Consider the following 23844-nt stretch of genomic DNA (forward strand, 5'->3'; position numbering starts at 1 on the left):
GTCCACTGGTGATATTCAGCCCTGGGACCAAACAAAGACGCAGTGGAAATTTCCTACCCCCCCCTCCATCATTGCTTGAACGTGGGGGGGATGGGCGTCTTGTCATGGCAGAGTGGTAATTGGGAGGTCACTGGGGGGGAGGGCCGATCTGGGGAGGTAGATGGGTGAAGCTGGCACACGAACACCAGCTGGCTCTGTATTAGCCGCCAAGTGCCCATGCCAATGCACTCGAAAGCAAAACTCTGTTGGGGGGGGGTTCTATAGTACAACATCATTACATAACACACGTGTGTCTTATGTGTGCTGATCGTCTGCACTTGCTCTCCCTGTCTGACAGACAGGATAACATTGATGCACACTCTTGCACATGAACGCATACTGTTTAAGGAGTAATTTTCATAACATGTCACTCGAAAAAAAAAAGTATGAATTGCATCATCATAATCATCATCACCCATAATGGATCCAGTCCTGATTCAAAAAAGGAAGAAAAGATTTACATAGTCTCAGATGAAGAGTTTTTGCAGAGTGTGTGAGACAGAGACTGTGTTTGGGGACACGATATTACAGGCATGATCCCCAGAGTCACGACACAAATCTTGTCAGCTACATCCTCACCCTTCCAAGCTCACTACAGGACAGATGGACCAGGAGGGGTGAGGGGTAAGAAGGGGGAGGGGCATGGGAGTGACAGAGAATTTGTACAGCTGAAACGGCCAGACTTGCAAGTGAAACACAGAGATGACGTCACATTGTAAGGCGATCAAAAGAGAAGGATCAAACGGGTGCACGTGCGCTTTTAATGAGGACGAATTCAAGAATTTAGGTATCAAAAGTGTAAATGGGCCAAGACAGCGATCAACAAAATGTGTACCTCGCCATTGTGTGTGTTGGTATATATAAGTCTGCGTGTGTCAGAGTTAAATAAAGGGCTTCAGTTCCCTTGATGCAAAATAAATTTAGCCCACTCAGCCATCAAAGCTCCCCAGAATTGATAGGCCCAAGGTAGGAGACATATTAGGGGAGGTGGTCTCGGGACACCAAGCTGGGTGGGTGGGTGCTTGGGGGGGGGGGGGGTGAAAGCAGAAGAGGGGGGAGGTAAAGGAGGTGAAGGGTTAAAGGGTCAGAGTGGGGCAGAGGGGAGGGGGGCAGGAGAAATGGGGTCTGAGGTCATGCAGTGATAGCCCTGGATCTAAATTCCTCTCAGTTACATTGCAGTTGTTTTAAGTGGCCTGGGGGGGGAGGGTTGTTCCAAATCTCAGCTGGGCTTATCACCTACATTCTAAATTTGTATCTATAGTGGAGATTAGTTTATGTCGTGCAAGTATAAGGTCTAGAATGAAGGGCTGAAATGAAGCCCTTTGTATGTGTATTGAAAGGCCGGATATAAACACACACAAAGTCATGTGCCTTTGTGTTCATCTGCCTTTCTGTGTGTGTAAAAACACGAAAATAGAAACAGAGCATGTTTACATGGAAAAAATGTAGTGATTGATGGCCCGTGGCTATAAGACTTGATAGCGATTGTGAAAGCGACCTGTAGCCTCCTACTAAAAAAGCTACATTTTCATGCACATATGAGTTATTCGTGTGGTTTAAAAGAAAATTAGCAAAGAAACAGTCTATGATATGCACAATTCTTAAGTCCCATACTGAAAGTACAGTCAGTGCAGCACATCCTGTTGTAACACAGGCGTCCCCTGTTGGCCAAAAAGGTATATATTTAATTATTATTTTATTTGATTTTGATTATTATATTTTGCCATTGCTTACATTATTTATTTCTTCATTCTCATATATACAATCAAATCAGTCAAATTTTATTTATACATTGCTTTTTACAATGTGTATTGGAACAGGCCCACTAGGCCCTTAGTGAGCAAGCCAAAGACGATGCATATATATATATACATATGTATATATGTTAATAAATAAATAAATAATGCAATAGTAAAATTAAATAATCAGTAATGATAAAAACAAGATAAAAATTTAAGAGAAAAAAATTAACTAACTGAAAGTGAAGTACAGTGCAATGGCAGTTCAGTATTGAGTAAACATACAGCAACAGGGAGAACACAGGGAATAGAAGGGATGAGGACAGAGGGGTTGCACTTTGGAGACCAGAGCTCATCAGTGAGCCCCCCCAGAGGTGGAGGGGGCCTTTAATTAAAACTGTACAGGAGTGTGCCCACATGATGAGCCCAATGAAGCCCTGAAGCCTTGTAACCTGGACCTGGAATTTTGTGCACAGCTGTGAAATGCGTGTGTGGAGGGATTGTGGTTTATGGTATTAAAAAAAGGAGCTCAAAGCAGAATGGAAACTCCCACTTCAAGAGGAAGAAGAAAAAAAATCTTAAGTAACCTCCTTCTATATCATTGACGCTTCAGTTTTCTTTCCTTCCTGTGAAATGAACGCTTTGGCCACAGAGGCAGTTCACAACAGAACTATAACAGCATTATAGGCCAAAAATGGTATAGAAAAATTCTCAGAAGGAAATCCAAATTATGTGAAGAGGACTTGTCTGTACCTAAACAAGGAGAGAAACGCTTTAAGAAAAAAGTTGAAGACCGCTGAGGACAGACACAAAGACACATCAAAGAGGGGAGTCGAGGAAAGGAAGACGAAGACTGTTTCTCAGGAAACAATGATGCATAGATATTATTCCACCAGCGCTGCGCTCATCCTCGTCTTTCTGCAGGCAGGTATGAAGTTTCGGCATGGATCATGGGTGCACCTTACAAATTTAGGAGGGCAAGTGTCATTTACAAAAGACTGCATGCTTTCTAACAGCACACCTATGCTATTCTATTATTTGTATACTAGTATTAAAAAGTGGCACAGAAAAAAACATAGAGAGAGGCAGACGGGCTATCTTGAGAAACATGTAATTCCAGGAGCCATCATCTTTCATGTTGCGATGTGAAACAGTTTTGTATCAGTGAGTTACTATAGCAATATATGAAGATAGATGTGGTATAGTTCACATCTGGAGTTCTGTTACTGTGACACATTTACATGAAAATGATCATATGACTGTTTTGTCCATAAACCGCCCAGATCTCAATCCAGTCAGCAGCATGGGAGACAGGCGTTTTTAATGTTGCGGCTGACTGATGTAAATGTCTTACTTACACTTTACATAAAGTGTAAGTATTAATCCCATAAATGATTTATTAGTTTTTTTTCTCAAATCAGACTCTGGCACAGTCCTTATGACTTTGCAAAATTTTCATGTTTTCCTAGAAGTAATTTGAAAAGTATGATTATTTAACAATGCTAATAAATTAATTTGATTTGACATCATGAACATAATCTTACATATGAATTCAGTTTGATGGTTCTGATCAGCTGTTGGATATTCATTTGGACTTTTTGATCTTTAGATAACATAGTGCTCTCTTTTGTCACCAAGAGTAAACTAAACTAAAATAAAAAAATATGTAATTATATAGCAGCAGTTTGACATGGGTCAAATTGGGATGGCTAGACGACTAGGTCATAGCTTCTCCACAACATCATTGCAAGCAAAGGCTGCCTCATATTTTCTGATTCAATAAACTACTGCTGTTTTAACTGCTGAAAAGGTTAATGGTGGTTCTGATGGAAATGGGTCAGAACACACAGTGCATCACAGTTTATATGGGGCTGCATGGCCACAAACTGGTCTGGTCAATGTTCTGCTGGGAAACCTTGGGTCTTGCATAAACATTGTTGCTGACCAAGTGCACCCCTTAGTTGAAGTACTCCCTGAAGGCCTTCTTTCAATGTTTTGGTGGCAGATGTGGGATCTACTCAAAATTAGTCATAGTCATAATGTTATGCCTGATGTGTGCATCTAATAACATAAGTACAGAGTGTAACTAAAAATCTTTACAAGGAAACTTTTCTTTTGATATGTAATATGTTTCAATTTTTCATCACTTACAAGAACATACATCTAAAGACCATTTTCATTCGTATATCATGTTCTGTATATTCAATATGTCTGCTTGTTAGTACTTTTAATATGTACAGTTCATACAATATATTTCGGCAAGAAGGTTTAAGGGTCAGATTGAAAGTTTATTGCATGGAAAAAAGTACGAAACCCACCAAAACCAACCAGTCAGGAAGTGGCTTTTAAAGTGAATACAAATGTTCATGTTACTGTTCATGTAGGTCATACCTATCATGTGTTTATAACAAGGCAGCAGACCCCCTTTTTTAATTTTTTTATGTGGTGGCTGAGCTAATCATGTTCAGTTCTCGTAAGGTCCTGATAAAATCAGTAATTATCTGCCTTTTTAGTGGCCCATTGAAGGTAAATGAATGAGCTGTTAGCTCTGATAACATGAGAATTCTTGTTTTGGTAAAGTTTCTTTTAAGTTTTTAGGTCTGTGAAGTTCTTAGAATTCAAAAAATCTGATTGAACAGTCCAAAAGTTAAAGTGCTACATTTTCATATTTACAGGAATATCGAACAGTGGGATATCAGTTACCCAGAAATGGATGGAAGGAGCGCTGAATTTGACATGTACCATCTCAGGCAACACGACAGTCACTCAGATAAACTGGGTGATGGGGGCTTCCAAACAAATAAATCTTGCCATATTCCATCCCAAGCTTGGTATGTATGTTCCTGAATGTTACCTTGAAGACGTAGGCATTGATGGGGACAAAGACCACGTCTGCTTCTCATCTCTGATACTGAAGAAGGGAGCCATGAATGAAAGCAACGTATTCTGCTGCCAGTTTATTACCTTCCCAGCAGGAAAGTTGGAGAGCTGCATAGACAGCAGCCTCAGTTCAGTTACAAAAGGTGCGTCTCCCACTATCCCTGCAGTTCTACTGCCAGAGTTTCTCTCCCTACCTTCACTGGGTGTTTCTGAAAACAGCACTGTGGCCTTCACAAAGACACAGATCTGTGTTTTTAAGCACAATATGTGTGTTAATGTGTACAGTTATGACATCTATGTGCAAAGCTTTTTTGTTAGTTTAAGGTTAAAGCTCAGGATTGAATAAATAGATTAAACATAGCACTGTGTTTAGCGCCAGTTCAAAAAAAAGGGCCATAAAATAAACAGCTAATTTTATTTTAAATGTGGAAATCATTTAGTAAGTTTGATTACTAAGCTTATCTTTCTATTTAGGCTTCATCATTTCATGGCATGATGCATGTATGTGAAGTATTATCTGCACAGGAATACAGATCCAGGTACTGTATGTGTGGTTTAAATATTATTTTTATGCAGCCTTAGAACACAACACATACAAGATGGCACAGTTTCTGAAGGAGTGGTTGTTGCTGTCTGGTGCAATTGGCCTTGTCTTCCTCATCGTCAGCATATCTATATTTTGCATCTGGAGAAAGTGTTGCAGGAGGTATGACAATAATTTTTTTCTGCATGCCTTATCTATTTATTTTTTGCATCATTTTTGCTTGTTAATTTTCCACAGTGTTAAGGTCTTCGAAGTACAGATTAGTTCTCTCACGGACTGGTCACCAGATTCAGAGGTGAGAGCCTGCAGGTCATGTACATACTCGTGCTGTTGTTTAAAGGTGCTGCATTGAAATGCTTTAGACAAAGTTTGAAGATTCAAAGCAAAGTAGAAAATTTAAATGCAATGCAGGACCACAATGTTAATGTAATAATCATGACGTCAAACACTGACCGTTAAGACCGAAACCACTACGAGCCCATGGGCCCAGACTTCCTGTTGAGTCTTTGAAATAGTCTGTGGTTGAGTCTTAGTTTACATATCACAGCAGCTGCAGGTGACAGTTAACTGATTATTTACATGAAGCAATTGCCAATAAATGCATATGAAGGAAATCATATGCATTTATTGGCTACCCATTGCATTATGGGTAGTTACGTTGGGTAGCATATTAATGCCAGTGCAGTCCTTATATTTGCACATATATATAGGATTTATATATATGGATGCACCTATTCAGTGGTGGTTATGAAGGCTAAGATGGAGCAGTTTTGCAGAATCCATCTTTTATAGCAGGAGAAAGTGAAGTATGTTTGAGTCGCTGTTTTTTCGTTCCTCGTACCGTTTTCTAACTTAAGGTGGTGGAGAGAAGCCAAGAGTGGGAAATACTGCCATCACTGCAAAAGCTCCTTGCTGAATGCACCGACAGTTAAAATTAATCAAAAAGAGGGTTAGAAGGAACACTGTTCTTGAATAGCTTTTTAAAGTTATTAATATTAAAAAAAAGTTTAAAAAAAAAAAATTTTTTTTAAACTTTTTTTTAATATTAATAACTTTAAAAAGCTATTCAAGAACAGTGTTCTTGAATATGACATGGTAAATGACTGTGGCATCAGAAAAACAAAATTAAAAACATTTAGTTGCTGACAAACAATAATTGTTATGAGCATTAAATTGTGTCGGTTTTGTATTAGTGATTTTCAAAAAATTATATAATATGTTTATATAATATTTATATTTAGTATTATAACTACACCATAGGCAAGCATATTGAAGTTCAAAAGTGTTGCACTCTGTTGTCATATATCTGTGAAGGTTAAAAAAAAAAAGGTTATTTCACTGGCAACCAGACTTGTTATGGATCCTTGAGAACGTTTCGCCCTTCCATTCCAGAGGGCTTTCTCTAGTGTTGTGTTGTCTTATGTCCTTTTACTTCTAACCAAAAGGCTAACACCAATGAGGCTATCCCTGAAGATCCACCAGTACCACCTCCGCCTCAGTCTCATCCAACTGGGTTTGACCCGTCCAAATTGTATGCCAAAATAAAAGTTGATCTGTATTATGGCCGACTGTGGAAGTCTTACCAGGGCACCAGACCACAAACGTTGCCATCCAGAAATATGTACGCTCTTCTGGGGCAGCATTCCGTGAAAAAGAGCGAAGAGACAGGTGCTCTGCCAGCAGAGATGCCTGCACAAACAACACAACAAGAGCACAGTGAGAATTCGTAGATTTGGATAAGATGGATAAGAAGTACATGAAACACACATGGTCTATCTGACAGACACACACAAAACAGATGTAAATGTCATTCACTGTTGTTTTTTCATTTCTGTTTTATCTAAAATGATGCAATAGAAGCCATATAAAGAAACTTCGAAGAATTTGCTTAATCTGTTTTTTGTGTATTTGGTCAAAGAGACCAAATGTAGAGGACAATATCTTCAGTGCATTTTATACTATAATTTATCTGCACTACATTGCCCAAATAGTTTTATATGTGGTGTTGCGCTTTTTATCAAGCATTATATTATTTAAATACAAAGCATTCTGTGTTCATATTTTCTCCTGCTGTCATTTACAATATGGGATGTGGTATGGTTAGCAAATATAAATACATTGTCCTGATGTATCTGTATATCTGCTGTATTTTGTCATGAATTTGAGAGGTCTTGTATTTCACTGTTGATTTATTCACATCACATAATACTGCAATTTCAAATTCAGTCAAATACAGTTATTTTTTGCACAGAGAAAGGAAAGATGCAGATTAACATATTAAGGCAGATTAGTTTGAAGAAGGTAGAATTTTACATCACCTCCTTTGATAATGGGGAAAAAAAAGTCATCGGTAGTGGATGTCTGTGCCACAGGAAATGACCTTTTCTGTTACACACAAGACAGTCAGTGGGCCTTCAAATGTCACCTCTCTTATCTCCATCTTTTGGTTTCTGCTCATCACCTTTGCTTTAGAGAGCATATGCATAGGTTCCTGTGTAAGATAAAACCTATTATTTAAAAGTTTTTTTTATTTGAATAAAGTAAATTTACATTTATAGCATTTATCAGACGTCTTCATCCAGAGCTACTTACAAGTAGTTACAGGGACAGTCCCCACTCAGGGTTAAGTGTCTAGCTCAGGGACACAGAGGTAGTAAGTGGGGTTTGAATCTGGGTCTTCTTGTTCATAGGCAAGTGTGTTACACACTAGGGTACAAAGCACCTATTGCCACATTAAATTGTACATGACATGACTTTGCACAGACTATCGGGTTTAAAATGGTTATAATGTGAATTTTTTATAGAACCTTAGAACCTTAGCTCCCTGCAGAAAAATAAAAAAAAAACTACAATGTGAAAAAGGCACAGGCAAAGGGTTTTAGGTTTTGGTCTCATCTTGAAAGCAGGTTGAGAAAGTGACTTTGTGTGATATCTGTGCAACACCTTTCTCGTGCTCACTGTTGCTCATCATATGTGGGCAGTGAGCTAGTAGACCTTGCATACATTTCCAAAGTATTAAAACAATTATAATGTGCACGTCCTTTCCTTCTGGTTTTTATCTGATGATTTTATTTTTTTAAAAACGTCATGCCTTCAAAATGTAAACTTCTTTCTTTTTTTCATTTGAAAGCTGTTCCGCGGTTTGTATTTTAAGCAATTTTATTTAAACATCATAGCGTTTAATATAAATCCTCTTACGTGTGCCCTGGAGAACAAGCATGAGCTGAGGGCAGTGCTACCAGCTGCAGCCAGGGGGCGTTGTATACGGTTCAAGTAAAAACTATTATTAATTCTATTTATAATAATAAAACAGCAATGATGTTATATATGGGTTAGGTTGGAAGTTTGGGTATTCAAATGGATAATTCCTGAAATGTATCAAACTATGTATGTGTGTGTGTGTGTGTGTGTGTATATATGTATATATATGTGTGTGTGTGTGTGTGTGTGTGTGTGTGTGTATACATACATACATACACACACACACACACACGTTAGGTAACACAACTGCCCCTAAATGTAATTTGAAGTCATCCAACTCACGACCCCTGGTTTACGACTCCAATTCTCTTGCCACTGAGCTTTGCAAAAATATATATTTTAGCATGTAATGAAACGTTTTTGAAACGTTGTTGCAGCGTACAGTGAGAGCTGTACGTCATTTACCAAACTCAACGTAAGATGGCGCTGTCGTGCTGCCGACCAGAGTTCCCTGCTGCTTCTTAAACTCGGAAACGATTCTGAAGCGGGTTCAAGTACGTTCCAGCGTTTCTGGTCCTCCGTTTACAGTTTTAATATATATGTAACTAACTATGTTAGTTATATATTCTAAAAGATATATGAATATTATTCCCAGACAGCAGAACCGCTAGACGCTGTTGGTTTTGTCCAGGAAAGAAGAAGAGGAAATGGGGGTCTAAAGTCCAGCAAGAGTTGAGAAGCGCATTTGCGAGGCGGTGGACGTGGACGTGGACGTGTCTCGCACCTTGTCCCTTGCAGACTCGCACGCTGGTGAAAAGTGTCGTTTTGGTGCGGTGTACTCCAGCAGCCTGGGGTTCTTCTGCAGATAACAGCTCCATACTTGACCCTGACACGTTTGCAGGTGTCCTTTCCGAAGTGAACACTGTCAAGGAGGGAGGGGGGGAATCCAGGATGGCTGCTGACTTTTTGGGTGAAAGTGATGGTCTGACTTTGTGGCTGGCCAAGCCTGAAGATTATGCAGACGTGATGGCCATTTCAGAGAACATCTACGATGGCAATGACTACCTTCCCCATCGCTACTGGGAGTGGATGACTGAGCCAGACAGAGTGGTCTTCTTGGCCCGGAGAGACAGAAAGCTGGTGAGGAGAGCGATAACATTCTCATTCAATGTGTTTTCTTTATTTTCGTGACCATTTACGTTGGTAGATTCTCACTGAAGGCGTCAAAACTATGAATGAACACATGTGGAGTTATGTACTTAAATGAAAACATGTTTTATATTCTAGTTTCTTTGCTCTGATTACTGCTTTGCACACTCTCGGCATTCTCTCGATGAGCTTCAAGAGGTCGTCACCTGAAATGGTTCTCCAACAGTCTTGAAGGAGTTCCCAGAGGTGTTTAGCACTTGTTGGCCCCTTTGACTTCACTCTGTGGTCCAGCTCACCCCAAACCATCTGGATTGGGTTCAGGTCCGGTGACTGTGGAGGTCAGGTCTCCACTTTTTGTTAAGTACATAACTCCACATGTGTTCATTCATAGTGTTGATGCCTTCAGTGAGATTCTACCAACGTAAATGGTCATGAAAATGAAGAAAACACATTGAATGAGAAGGTGTGTCCAAACGTTTGGCCTGCACTGTATATATATATATATAGGATCTCATGATGCTCTCATGCTTGCAGGTGGCCTTTGAATCGGGGTTCGTGGTTGATAAGGGGTGCACGTTGATCCTGGAAGGCTTACGCGTGTGTCCCAGCGAGAGGGGTCGCGGCATAGCCGGGATCATCCAGAGGTTTTCCGACATGCACATGAAGAAGCTGTACCCCAGCATTAGGGTGAAGCGCCTGACTCGAGCGGATGTTCCTGGAAGAGAGAAACTGTCCAAATTCAAACTGCTGGCAAGGAGGGTGAGTGGAGAAGCGAATGGAGGATGATTTCACAACCGGCTTTATCAGTGTTACGAGAATCTCCTGCTTCCCAGAAATCAAGGGACACCCTCAGAACATGTGCTGACATCTCCTCATTTTCCATAGGTTATTAATATTCCCAACATCCTGGAAAGGGCTCCCCAGAGCGTTTAGCCCCCATTTAACAGTACTTTATGGCTCTGATAAATCCTTGCAGAAGGCAGCCGTATGCAATGAAAGCAGGTTTTCCACGGAGGTGGCGGCGGCTTTAAATAAATAAAGCGGCCAAGGTCTGTTGGCTCCAGTCACAGTGCCTCTTTGGTTACCACTTTCTTCTTTTGAGGCCTTCTTATTGTCTACGCAGTTTATGAGAGTCACACTGAAATGCTTCACTGCGCTTTTCTTATCTGCATGTCTGCTATTTCCTTGCCTGCTGATGCTGTGTAGACACAAATCACGAGATAAGAAATCTGAATTCCTTCATGGGCCGTAAGATCGCTGTTTCTTTTGGTCAAAAAAGGATTTTAGTCCATGTTCTCTGCCATTGTCTGAGAGGACTAGCATAAAGCTGCCATTAGATCAGTGGTGCTGCTCATGCACCAAATTTTTTAATCTCATTACTGCAAGAGAAAAACAAGATTTATCCAGACCCACGTAGACCTATATATCAGTTGCTCCTGTACTATCTAAATTGTCTAAATATAAAGATTTCCCTGCAAGGCTTCAGTAGTTCAGAATTGGAGCAACGATTTCCCCTGTAATGGCAAATGTTCAAACCGTTTAAACCTGTTTAAGCAACTCTATGGTTTGTAACTCATTAACATTTATAATATAAGTCAAGGTCCAAATCTCAGAAACATCACGCATGGAGGTGGGAAGCAGAGGCTGTAAGTGACAGTCACACAAAGACCAATTTTTTTTTTTTCCTGATTTCAGCTACTTTAAACTGATTATGAATTTTGCTGTTTGGTCACCAATATTTTATTTGTGATGGTCCCTTAAACCAAAAATAATTGTGGCGATGAATGATAAGGGTCACAAGCATGCTGCTATGCTAAACCTATTATAATAAGTACGATTGCCTTCTTTGAGAGGACTTTACAGTTTTGTGAATGAACGTCGGCATTTCAGCTAAATGTGAATGAACTGAAATTCTGTTTCATTCAATCTGGCCGCCCTCTGCGTGTGTCTTACGTGCCCTGATGAAAACTCCATGGGGAAAGCAGACAAAGCCCACCTTATGTTCGAAAATCACAAACTGAGCTTATAATTACAGCGTCACCCTCCTTCCCCCTCCCCTTCCTTTCCTGCCCCCGCCTACACCAGATCAAATGCACCTTCTCTCACTTTCTCTACCTTACTTCCATTTCCTCTCTCCCTAATCTAATTTTTTGTTGTCTTTCTTTCTTTCACTATTTTCATCATCAGGCTGTCTTGTCATTTTGTGGAGAGGCTGCGATCTTTGGCACCTTCGTCTCGGCCCTGAAGACTAAGCTAGCAGCCGAAGGTGACACCGGCAACAAAATGTTCACCTTTGAGACGGAAGACCACCTAAAAGCTGTGATTCTGGACCCTGACCTGACCTGCAGACTGCAGCTGCCAGGAGGCGCCATCATCCAAGACTGGCAGCCTCTGCAGCCAATGGAGAGCAACCTGGAGGTGCTGAGGAGGCGGAACCTCAAGTGGTTCCTTGCTGGGCCCAGCAAGACACCAACGTTTTTGAGCTTCCACACACCACCGTACCCAGTCCCATTTAATGGCGGCGCGTTGCGATTAAACGTGGACCTCTATGGGACCGACCCCGCCCTGGCACGGCCAGCGCTGGTGGCCCACCTGGAGAATGTGGCTGGGAAGATCGACCGCATGGTATTGGTGCATGTGTACATGCATCCCTCCGTGTGGGAGGAGCTCTGGAGGCTCTGCCAGGTAGAGTCGGGACTGACGCAATACAGGGACTACTGGGAACAAGTGTTCCTTGAGAAAGAGATGGAATAATTACTCATGCCAATGTAGAAGTGAACAAAGGGATTGTGGGAAAATTGAATCTACAGAGCCTTATTTTCAAAGCACCATGATAGATGTAACACTTGTTAAGATTTTCCTTAAAATTTGCATTAACTTTAATGATGTAATATAAAAATGGGAGGAGTCAATGGTGATGACTGACAGCTCTGACACACCGTACTTCTTCATTCTACATTTAAATTGACAGCATTTATAATCTGTTCTAATCATTTATTATCTGTTATCTGTTATAATCATCTCATGACCACATATTTTACCAAACCAAGCATGAAGACCTTTTAGAGCTTTTATTCAATAATTTCCTATTGACAAACTATTCAATACTAACTATTCTTATTGAAAAACTATTAATTCAATTTGAGAATGTCCCCCATTGTCTTTGTAATATTTTATGGCCATTGCCATAAATCCTGTTTAATTTGTATTAATTAAAAATATACATCTGAAAATATATACAAGCGACGGCGTCATCGTAGCTGTGTTGCTTTTCTTAATAAAAACAATACGCAGTTGAAATGTTGTTTATGCGAAGTGTTATTCTTTTTATAAATGCCAAATGGTTCATTTGCCCTTTGTGAGAACAAGCTCTGCTGGTATTCGGTATTGATTTCCTCTCTGCCCATAATCAGCACACCGAGCATTTCAAATAAACACCTCGGCGCCATGAAACACAGTTCATCTGTTTCATTCAAGATATGATGGGGGGGCGGGGTTAGTCACTGCTGCCGATTTCTATTGCGACCAGAAAAAGCACAAAGGTTTTCCTCCCAGGATGAAAGAAGGCCGGGCTGAGAGTCCAATTTTTCACCCGCTTTTATACCTCTTCTCTCTCCTTCTTTTTTTAGGCCCATCTCATTTATTTCACTCCCCCTTCTCTTTAGTTTTACTCTCTGTAACCTACCCTCTCCCCATCTTGCCTGGATGTGTCCCTCCATCATTCGGCCCACCCCCACTCGCCCCCAATTCCCTTCTCTCCGTCCTCTCCGCCTGTCCTCTCTTTCTTCATTTAGTTCCATGTCACCGCTGCTCTGTTTGGCCTCTCCGCTCGTCATTACGGCCATTAAGTGAGATCCAGTCTCCGCATGTCAGGCGTCTGTTTCCTTCACCAGACCTCATTACAGAGCCATGCGCAGAATCCTGGAGTCATGGCTCAAAGTGTCACACACACGCACACACACACACACACACACACACACACACACACTAATAACAGTCAGTCCTATGAAATAGCACAGACACAGTCAAGGACAAACCAGATTTAATAACTCAACTGCTAACAACTCTCTGTTTTTTTTTTCCTCCATATTTTCACTGAATTTTGTGGTAGACATTTAAGAAAATTTTGTCTGATTGGGCACTGAGCTGGGACTAGGCTCTTTGCTCCTACCAGAGCTACTGAAGGGAACGTGCTAATGGACAGCTAATGAGCAAGCAAATCGTTCCATGTCCGAGCTATTTTTCAATCATTAATCGCTTGTCAGATTGATTGATTGCCTAATTATTGATCTGAGCATTTCTTGCGTGTGTGGATGTGCCATCAGTTCTCTGCCGCATATGCATCCCCGCAGGCATGTCGCTTTGTTGTCCGACGTGGGGAGGAGCCCGCTGACAAGACTGACCCTTTGCTCAGGCTCTAACGCATTTTCTGCTGTAACGTTCTTTCCGTCCGCCTGTTCCTTCTGACCTCCCTGTAAAAATCTACGTTTGCGAACACCCAGACTTGTCTGAACAGTAACTACCCGCAGCCACGTGAGCAGCGGGGCATTGCAGACGGTCACTGAGGGCACCAGCCAGCCTGCAGGGCGCCTGACCCTGTGTTTCTGTACAGGGCTGAGTGATCACCGGTGTCAGGACCCCCTTAAAGCAGAGCAGGAAGGACAAAGAGGGCAACACTCAGTCGCTGTATCTGGGCTTTATTTTATCTGTTCCAGGCTGAAATTAGTTATGACATGCCATATACAATTGTCTTTATGAACAGCATTTCTTCTTTTGATTAATTCTCTTTTTAATGGCTTGTTCCTACTGTGATTGTCGTTAAGTACGTTATGTACTAGAACAGTAAAACACTGGATGCCAGCAGTTGTGTTAATTAAAGATGCCGAGGAAGGAAGTGTAAAGATTAGAATGATTACAGTGCATCAGAACAGCTCGGAAATAAGAAGCCGGCTGTGGTCACGCAGACGGATTTGCTCCATTTTTCTTCCATAAAAAAAAAACAAAAAAAAACATGCAGCCTGTCCTCATGTAAATTTGCATCAAGTCTATCATGCTTTTTGAAGGCATGTGAAATCAGCTTATCCGTCATCGAGCAAATTGACTGGACTACAGTACAAAAAAGGCACGTAAACAGCTATATAATGTGTGCTAATTGAGGAAATGTGATTCCAGCTCATTTTGCGTGTCACAGATCCTACCGTGCAGCCGAAGGCCAGGTCCCCTCTGCCTTTTTGTGAATGAATCCTGGGCGTGTGCGAGCGTGACGCCGCCAGAGCGCATCAATGGCCAGACCAATAGTGGGCAGCACGGAGCCACTTCACATGCCAGGGCAGTAATGAAATGCAGCGCTGTGAGTCACGGACATAATAGCTACTAAGCGGTATATACACTGCAGGAGGGGACACTGGGGGCGGGGGCGGAGGCAGGGAAGCACAATGGCAAGTAATGGTGGGGAGGGAAGTGTTATTTTTTTTCGCCGTTGAAAATGTGCCAGGGGCTGCTGGCTGATAGGCGCCGCAAGGGCTTTTATCTTCTCCGTGGGATCGATGCTGAGCACGCGAAAGGACTTTTGTGTTTGTCCGCCTGAAACAGAGGACAGCGGAACCGATTCGACGGAGCCCGTGCGAGTTGAAGAAGCGGCGGCGTTATTCAACCCGTTTTCGCCCACCACCACCACCACCACCACCACCACCTCCTCCCAGCGCCCTGACCCTCTCACATCCACTCGCTTCCCGGCACTTGTGCTGTTTTGACCCGGATGGCTGACGCATCCAGAGAAATGCAGGAGAGCTTCTGCCTCCGTTAATCATAATACTTACCAATGATGGGAACGGCGATAAGCCCCTCTCGCGTTTCAATTTTAGCCTCCGTGACGCTTGTGCACCGGAGCGTCGGCCATTTTGCACGCCATGCCGATACGGTGGTTCCGCAGTGCTGCCCACACCCCCCGTCTCTGGTGGCCCTTCAGTCCAGAGAGAGCTTGAATTAACCACAGCAAGGTCCCTAAAGGTACATAAAATGGAGCCTTTGGAGAGCAAATTATGCTATTTCTTGCCCTCCCACCCAAGCACCCAAAATTTCGTCCATCACTATCATCATTATCTTCCTGTCTTTCTCTCTTTGGTGAGTAGCGAGTGTAAGCTCACTGGAGAGGATGACGAGGCCGCAAACTGGCCAACATCAGAGATGAAGTTACATTATACCTCCAGGGAGGCCATTTGAGGAAAGAAAATGAGCCTAAATTGACCAAAATTGGCCATCCGGCAGATCTCTCATACAGTTTCCTTTTAGCTCTTTTTCTTTTGCCCCTTATGCATCCATCCTTCCATGACATGGACTTCAGCAGGCAGGCAAAACCTGCGAGCGTCGGACCCACAACCCCAACTTCTGCTTAGCAGAGGGCTAATTAGCAGAGTCGAACTGGAAAACGTGAGTAGGCAAACTGACAACAGCGCCGTGGCAGCCTTAATCATAGGAAACAATCGGAGGAATTGGGAATGGGGGGGCGGGTGATTGGGGCGGGGTGGGTCGGCAAGTGCCATTAGCCTACGAGGATGCTGCGTAGAGCGGCAGCCATTAGAGCACCACTGAATTAGGCTAATTCTCATTTGTGGAGGTAGACGTGCAGAAGGGAAGGGTGGGTGGAAAATGATAGAAAGCCGGATGAGGCAGCATGAGTCAAAAGAAAGACGTAGGACTTTCGGCTGGCTTATAAATTGTCTTGTGCGGTAAGTTTGGCAGGTGAAATAAAACAAAAAAATGATTTTTGCAACTGTAATAAGCACGTTCCTGGTCCACACAAAGAGAATTGCATATGAACTGGTAAACAAAAACACATAAATATATTTATCCATAACATAGTTTACTTTATTGATTCCAGACATAGATCACAAATGACACTTGACCCATTTGGACAACATACACTGCTCAAAAATAAATAAATAAAGGGAACACAAAAATAAGACATCCTAGATTTGAATGAATGAAATAATCTTATTAAATACTTCATTCTTTACATAGTTGAATGTGCTGACAACAAAATCACACAAAAATTATCAATGGAAATTTTGGGGTCACACTCAAAATGGAAAAACACACTACAGGCTGATCCAACTTTGATGTAATGTCCTTAAAGCAAGTCAAAATGAGGCTCAGTAGTGGGTGTGGCTGTATGCAGCACTGTGTGCTGTGCTTCAAAATGACAATGTCCTCTGCATTTTACCCATCATCCTTGGTGGCCAGTGGGCAGCCATGACAGGTGTCTGGGGAGCAGTGTGTAGGAACTGTACTTTGCTCAGTGGCACCTAGTGGCACCTTGGTGGCTCAGGATTCGAACCTGCAACCTTTCCGACAATGGGTCCACTTCCTTATCTGCGGATGGGCTCCTGAGGGATCTTCTCCCAGACCTGGACTAAAGCATCCACCACCAGTCTGTGGTGCAACATGGTGTTGCTGGATGGAGCGAGATATGATGTCCCAGATGTGCTCAATTGGATTTAGGTCTGGGGAACGGGCGGGGAGCACAGGGTGCCACAGGCAAATTTGCCATCTTGGTGTTCCCTGATCTCTGCTAGGCCAGCCGGCCGGCTCTGCCGTCCATCCTATTATCTAAAGTCCACAGGAATTCCCCTCAGTGTTCATGATAGGAGTGCACATTCCACCCAGCACCCATGAGAAGGAGGCACTCTGCATGCGATCTGCAGAATTCACACTGTTCGTTGGAAATTTTAACCATGCGAATCTTAAGTCAGTTCTCCCAACATTCCATCAACATGTGGACAATAGGGGAAAATGCGCTGGATACACGAACATCGGCGTCAGGGTACCAGGCGGAGCCCCTCCTCCATCTCGGCCAATCAGACCACATCACTGTTCAATTCCAGCATACAGACCGATCTTCAGACACACAAAACCGGTTCTGAAGCAGGTGAGAACCTGGATGGCAGGAGCCATTTCTACTCTTTTGTAGAAGACTGTTTTGAGTGCACTCACTGGCAAATGTAAAGGGAGGCTGCAACCCACAGCGACCAAACCGTTAACTTGGAGGATTACATGTCAGCGGAGAACAGCTACATCATCCAATGCACTGATGACGTTGCAGTCTTCAAGTCCATCACCACAAGATCCTACAAGAAGCTGTGGATGACTGCAGAGGTACGTATACTGCTCAAAGCTCAAGACTCCGTGTTAAGAAAGGGTGACAAGGTGGCCCCAAGATCAGCGAGGGCCAAACTGTCTCGAGCCATAGAGCAGCAAAGTGTGCACACGGGCAGAAACACACGGGTGACATGCAGCGTATGTGCCTGCAAGATGCTCAGAGAATGTGCAGACCAGCTGGCAGATGTTCTCGCTGACATCTTCAACATCTCACTGAGCACCACCGTTGTTCCAAAATATCTTAAGGCCAACCCCATTGTGCCCATGCCTAAGAAGTCTTCAGTGTCATGTCTTAATGACACTGGCCTAGTGGTTAAGGAAGTGAACCAATAATGGGAAGGTTTCCTGTTCGTGTGTCAATTGACCTGTTGTCAATTCCATTTGCACTATAGGATTGTCAATCTGTGTTGCTTCCTAAGTGGACAGTTTGATTTCACCAAAGTGTGATTGACTTGGAGTTACATTTTGTTGTTTAAGTGTTCCCGTTATTTTTTGAGCAGTGTATTTGCTTATATATATTTGCATATTGGTTGGAGTTAAGCATATTAAATTACTGAACTTCTTGCGAGTCATGCAAGACAGCAGGATGTAAGGTTTTTATGTTTTTTCTTTAACTGTTAAGTTCAGTTTCCTCTTGTACCTTGACTCCTGCAAGAAGCATACTGAAGTGAGCAACAGATATCTGGCAGAGGAGAGATAACAGTTTTGGGCTGTTTGCGAATCAGAATGTGCTGTGCCAGCAACACTGTGCATCCGGAACTTCCTGGCAGTGTCTCAGTGTATCTCAGTGTATGTGACTGAGGGAGGAAAAAAAAAATCAGTCACTTAATGCTGGTTAATGGGATCTCCATTTGAGATATGTGTTACATGGCAGAGCTTGGGAAAATATTAATTCAATAATTTTTTTAAATAAATAAATAAAATGTACATCAACAATTATAGTTTTATATATATATATAATAACTGGAAACAGCATTCCCACATATATAACTATATATATATGCTATATATATCTGTTATCACATATTCTTAATAAAATTTGGTACAATTTGTCTATATAGATATATAGAGAATATGCGGTCTATAATACAATTAACATGTTATTCTATATTTGTTACATTCTGAATATTATGTATTATCTAGGAGTGCAGCTTTATTTACATTTTACATAATATTTGAAAATAATCAGATCTTTTTAATATTAACTTTTAAGAACTTGCAATAGGTTCTGTCTGTACATACACAATAAAGAAAAACTTGAATAGAGAGCACCAAATCACTTCCGTGTGAACTCGGTGACATTCAGGTCTGACGGTGACAATGACAACATTGCGATGGCATACGCACAGCCTTCGGGCTTCCGCTCTGCAGCTGAGCCATGATGCCACGCAGTACAGTATATTTAGCATGAAAGAGTCATCTCGCTGCGTCGCCTCGCCTGAGGTTAACAATATCCCCACTTCCTGAAAGCAGGACGTTGTAATTGCTAACAGTAATTGATGTTAATTGCTGCTTGAGTGATTTAATGGTGCAGCTGCTTGGTGTAGCGTCTCACCTGGGATCTAAATAGATCCAAAATGTCCGGTTTTACTCTCAGAGAGAGATGAAGGGCAAGTCAAGAGGAATATTCAGCAAACGATGTACTGAGCGACAGAGAGAAAGTCACAATCAGGGTGGAGAAAGGAGGAAAAAAACGATGGCGAGAAGATGGAGAGATGCCGTTGTTAGCAGGCACTTGGTGCTGGTGGTGACAAATGCAGCAGCTGTGTAGCGTGAATATGAATGAAGTCCAGGACTTGCGGAGAGAGAGAGGAGTTCCTCTGCCTGCAGCACCAGCTTACAGTGTGTGGGGGTGGAGGTAATCTCTGTGTGTGTGTGTGTGTGTGTGTGTGTGTGTGTGTGTGTGTGTCAGCCCAAGATTTTTAGAAATGGATGTTTGACACCAAACCAAAGGCTCAGCCACTGTGAGTGATGTTATTGTTGGCGAATGAAATGTTTTCATTCAATTTCATTTCCACCACATTTTTTTTCCCACGGTTGACCTTTTCTCTGAGCAGAAAATGTCCTTTCTTGATGATTTTTTCATTTTGCAAATACTTATATGGTTCATGATATTTTATTTTATTATGATATTTTAGAATTTTTTTTCTTTCTGAAATAAGAAACCTTCCACACATACTTTGCTATTAAGATGTCACCAAAGTAACGTCACCAAAGAAGTGGAGGACACAGGCGCAGGTGCTCAAACAAAACCATTTTATTTAAACTGGACAAACACATGGGGCTCTACTTGGGGCAAACGGAAGTGAAATATGAAAAAAGGAAAGGTTACACTCACTCTGGGAACACATGTTCATTTATACTGCATGCGCTCACACACACACACACACACACACACACACACACACACACTCCACCAACACATACCGCACTCCAGAGTCTCACAGACGCTGACACGACATGCGGACTGCACACAGACAGTAGACACCCAGCAACTCCTCATACTCAGACCACGTAGACACACAGTGACGGACAGATTGCAATACCGGACCCGGAACGCTGGTGCAGGTGCTCCTATAAAGGAGGGAAACTGGGTGCCAAAAAAAAAAAAGTGAAGTGATTGTCACTTGTGATACACAGCGTCACAGCACATGGTGCACGCAGTGAAATGTGTCCTCTGCATTTAACCCATCACCCTTGGTGAGCAGTGGGCAGCCATGACAGGTGCTCGGGCAGCAGTGTGTGGGGACGGTGCTTTGCTCAGTGGCACCTTGGTGGATCGGGATTCGAACCGGCAACCTTCTCATTACGGGGCCGCTTCCAAAAGTCAAAATATGTCACACTAACTGGGAAAAGTCGAATCTTTTGGGATTTTGTGTTTGTATCTCCCCCTCTGAGACTCGTCTCCCGAGCATCCAGAGAAGGGAGTGGGCCCCACCCCAGACCATGCTTGCCGGGACGGGGTTGTCCCTGCACCAACGCACTGAGGCAGCCCGGGACGGCTACGTATCGGTTTTGGAGGCGGGGAGGTGTTGGCAGTCACGCAGAGGTCCATTTAGTCGCATGCATGCGGCATAGCCCTTGCGGCCGGTTTTATCTGTAGGACTTTGGATCCTTTATTAAAGCAGTAGCTATGGAAAGCAGAGAAACGGGCTGGTCCTTTTGCTTTAGTAAACTTTAATGATAATTTTATAAAGTTTATAAAGTCTAAAGTTTAAAATAGGAATGATTGACAGGTGAACCCTCAATGTAAACCTGCTCATCAATACATGATGTCCTCCTACATTTCTCCACGTTCTTGTAGCACACCTTCTTCGTGGGCTGTCAGTGGCACGGGTACAGAATCCACTCCGACGCTGAAGCTCTGAGGGAGTTACAGAGTACAAGCAAAACACACACACACAGTTTCAACACAGCCTCTCTTCTCCCTTGTGCTCCTCCTGTTTGTAAGTCTGCCCCCCCCCCCCCTCCCTCATTTGTGTACCTTAATTTAAATGGACCTGGCCAGAGCCAGCAAACATCAGCGAAGCAGACAGCTTTAATCTGGAATGACACAAGACAGACACAATGGGAGGGGTGTGTGTTTTTGTTTGTGCGTGTGTGTTGAACAATTATGGAGAGAACACAGTCGTATCTCTCCTCTCTCCCACCAGCCAGAGCCAAACTCCCCACCATCTCAACCATGACATCCTCAAAATGAATAGAATGATTTACGTTTCACACAGATAGATACATTGCACACACACACACAGTCATTTCTTTCATTCATTTTGTATTGAGTGTCGTTTTGTGAAGTATCACTTGCTTCCGGTTTCATTTACAGATGCTGCACCGTGGTGTTTGCAGCTTCACATCGGTGTGTGTGTGTGTGTGTGCGTGTGTTTCTCCCCCTCTCCGTCACTGCGTGTTCATGGTCTAGCACACACAGATCTGGACTGCAGGCATGAAACTTCATTAAGGAGAGAAATAGACGGGTGGAGGAGGTGGAGGAGAGGATGATGGACATGGCTGATGGCACACGGAGGAATGGGGGCGGCGGAGATGTGCTGTGGAGAGGTGAGAGAGAGCGAGAGGGGAGGCGAGGGGAACGCGTTGAGATGCTCAGGGTTTAATGTGGCACCTCCCGAGTGGGGTGAGAGCGCCCCTCTTTACGACCCTCAGTAAAGGTGATAAATAAAGGCAACGGAGAAGCGTATATCTCCTGAACCCCCATCCCTCCTCCTGCCTTTGCGCTCACCCACACACAAAGGTGGCGTCATTCTCGCTCGCACCCCCACACACCCGGACAATTATGGCAATGAGGGTGACTTGCCTCAGAGAGGATCGCTGATTAAACGTTCTACCGCCTGACTGACCAGGCACCCTCTTGGCAAGTTTACGATGAGAAGAAGAAGTTCTGCTCTTCGTTTTCATTGCAGGGTTCATCCAGTTCCACTGTTCTGGTTATTTATTCGATTGAAGGTGTAAAAGCACTTCTCACCGATTTAGTTGGCACTGAAACCTGAACTGTGGTCTAAGATGAGTGACGAGACCAACACGTTGTTGCCACTTAAGCAGTTTTTGAATGAAATGCAACATTAGCATGTAGTGGCTGACAAAGTATTACATATCGTGAAAGGGAATAGTCAAGTAAAATGAAGGGCTGCAGGATTTTGGGGATATATATATCTATATATGTGTGTGTGTGTGTGTGTGATCTCACACATACGACTTGACTTGTAAAATGTGTAAGGTGCTTTAAGACAGTGCCGCTGTTGCATGGGGTGGGTGTGGATTTGAATGGCAAACAAAAAAGGATGTTCTGTTGGGTGTTCTGATACAACCCTGTAAAAAGCAATAATAACTAGTTGGCATATGCCGAAACCTCCAGTAAACCTTTTTTCACATTGTTGTTATGGGGTGTAAATACTTTCTGGATGCACTGTATGTTGGGGATCACTGTTTGCAGAGTGAATTTCCTACACTGGCGTGTAATTACATCGATGTCCGCCTATGAGGTAACCGAAGATAGCAGGGGGAGGGAGCTCTGGAATAACAGTGTTGAATGCCGGGCCAAATCCACAAACATGCATTTCCGTGGTTACGGCTTCATCCACTGACCTGTTTGCCTGCGAGGAAAACTGCAGGGGGTCCAGGAGGTGTCCTGTAACATTCTTTAGATGGGTCAACATCAAACGGATCAAAGAATTTCATGACCACAGATGCAGTCCTGTGATGAAGGGTTTCTTGGGATGATGGTGGAGTGTTTGAAGCAGGAGAGGACATCACACAGATGTGAGTGACGACTGGAGCCTGGTGCTTTTGGAAGCCCGGTCATCAGTCCACCTCGTCATGATCCGGTCCGAAAGGGGTTACTCCAGTCCGGGATCCAGACTGGAGTTTCACTGTTGTCATGTGAAATGTTCCCTAATCGTTTTCACCTGTGAAAATCGTATAAAGCTGCCTTGTTCGTTTCTGTTCGCCGTCAGGTCTTTGAAGTTATGTTCCATGTTCACCAGTGTCTCGGATGTCTCCCCTGTCTTGTGCTTCACCTATTAAACCCCGGTTTTGTGATGTCAGCGATTGTGTCCTTCCTTCCTCGTCACCTCTCCGTCCTCCTCTCCATTCACCTGCCTGACAGAAAGACCTGACCAAACATTTGGATGCTGATGCAGCCCCGCTGAGATCAAAGGAGCCACGACTCGCCGGGAGGACGCCACCAGCTTCCTTGTCCCTGGCCTTCCATGGCTTCGTTCTCTGCAGGGTCTCAACCCCTGCCTCTCAGTCCCGTGTCTGGCGGCGTTGAAGGTGAGGAGCGGCCATTCAGCGGGGCGAGCCGGAGACTGACCATGAGTGGCGGACGCATACGGACGGTGGACGAGGTGCCCGTACCACACTGGCCCGAAGCCGTCTGCGCAGGACATCCGCCGTTCATCCATCGTGAATACCGGACCACTCCTTCATCAATCCTCTCACTGTTTCTCTCATTTTGTTCTCTCCTCTTCTCCGCTCGAATCAATTCTGTTCAATTCCTCTGATCGTCCACTCTATCCATTCAGACTCTGTATGGACTCCCCCCCCTCCTGAACTGCTTTGCCTGGCCCGCCAGGGGTCATGCCCTAAGAGGGGGGTTCTGTCATGATCCGGTCCGAAAGG

At 43.4% G+C, this 23844-nt stretch overlaps 2 protein-coding genes across 3 annotated transcripts; both read left to right on the forward strand.

Annotated features, from left to right (window-relative positions):
- The first annotated feature begins 1925 nt into the window (after positions 1–1925).
- Positions 1926–8474, forward strand: LOC114769735 (uncharacterized). Of its 2 annotated transcripts, XM_028963063.1 has the most exons (6): positions 1926–2706; positions 4454–4801; positions 5133–5159; positions 5235–5364; positions 5440–5497; positions 6648–8474. In XM_028963063.1, the coding sequence occupies exons 1-6, from the start codon at positions 2649–2651 to the stop codon at positions 6930–6932; spliced, it is 906 nt and encodes a 301-aa protein (XP_028818896.1). In that variant the 5' UTR covers positions 1926–2648; the 3' UTR covers positions 6933–8474. The 2 variants fall into 2 exon arrangements, with proteins under 2 accessions (XP_028818896.1, XP_028818975.1); XM_028963142.1 differs by lacking the exon at positions 5133–5159 and having other exon boundaries at positions 1929–2706.
- A 290-nt stretch (positions 8475–8764) lies between these two features.
- On the forward strand, positions 8765–12857 carry nat16l (N-acetyltransferase 16, like). Its single transcript, XM_028962932.1, has 3 exons — positions 8765–9543; positions 10087–10311; positions 11740–12857. Exons 1-3 carry the CDS (start codon positions 9355–9357, stop codon positions 12304–12306), a joined length of 981 nt encoding a protein of 326 aa, XP_028818765.1. The 5' UTR covers positions 8765–9354; the 3' UTR covers positions 12307–12857.
- The last annotated feature ends 10987 nt before the right edge of the window (positions 12858–23844 follow it).

This window comes from Denticeps clupeoides, chromosome 1, assembly GCF_900700375.1.
Source record: "Denticeps clupeoides chromosome 1, fDenClu1.1, whole genome shotgun sequence".
Taxonomy (NCBI): domain Eukaryota; kingdom Metazoa; phylum Chordata; class Actinopteri; order Clupeiformes; family Denticipitidae; genus Denticeps; species Denticeps clupeoides.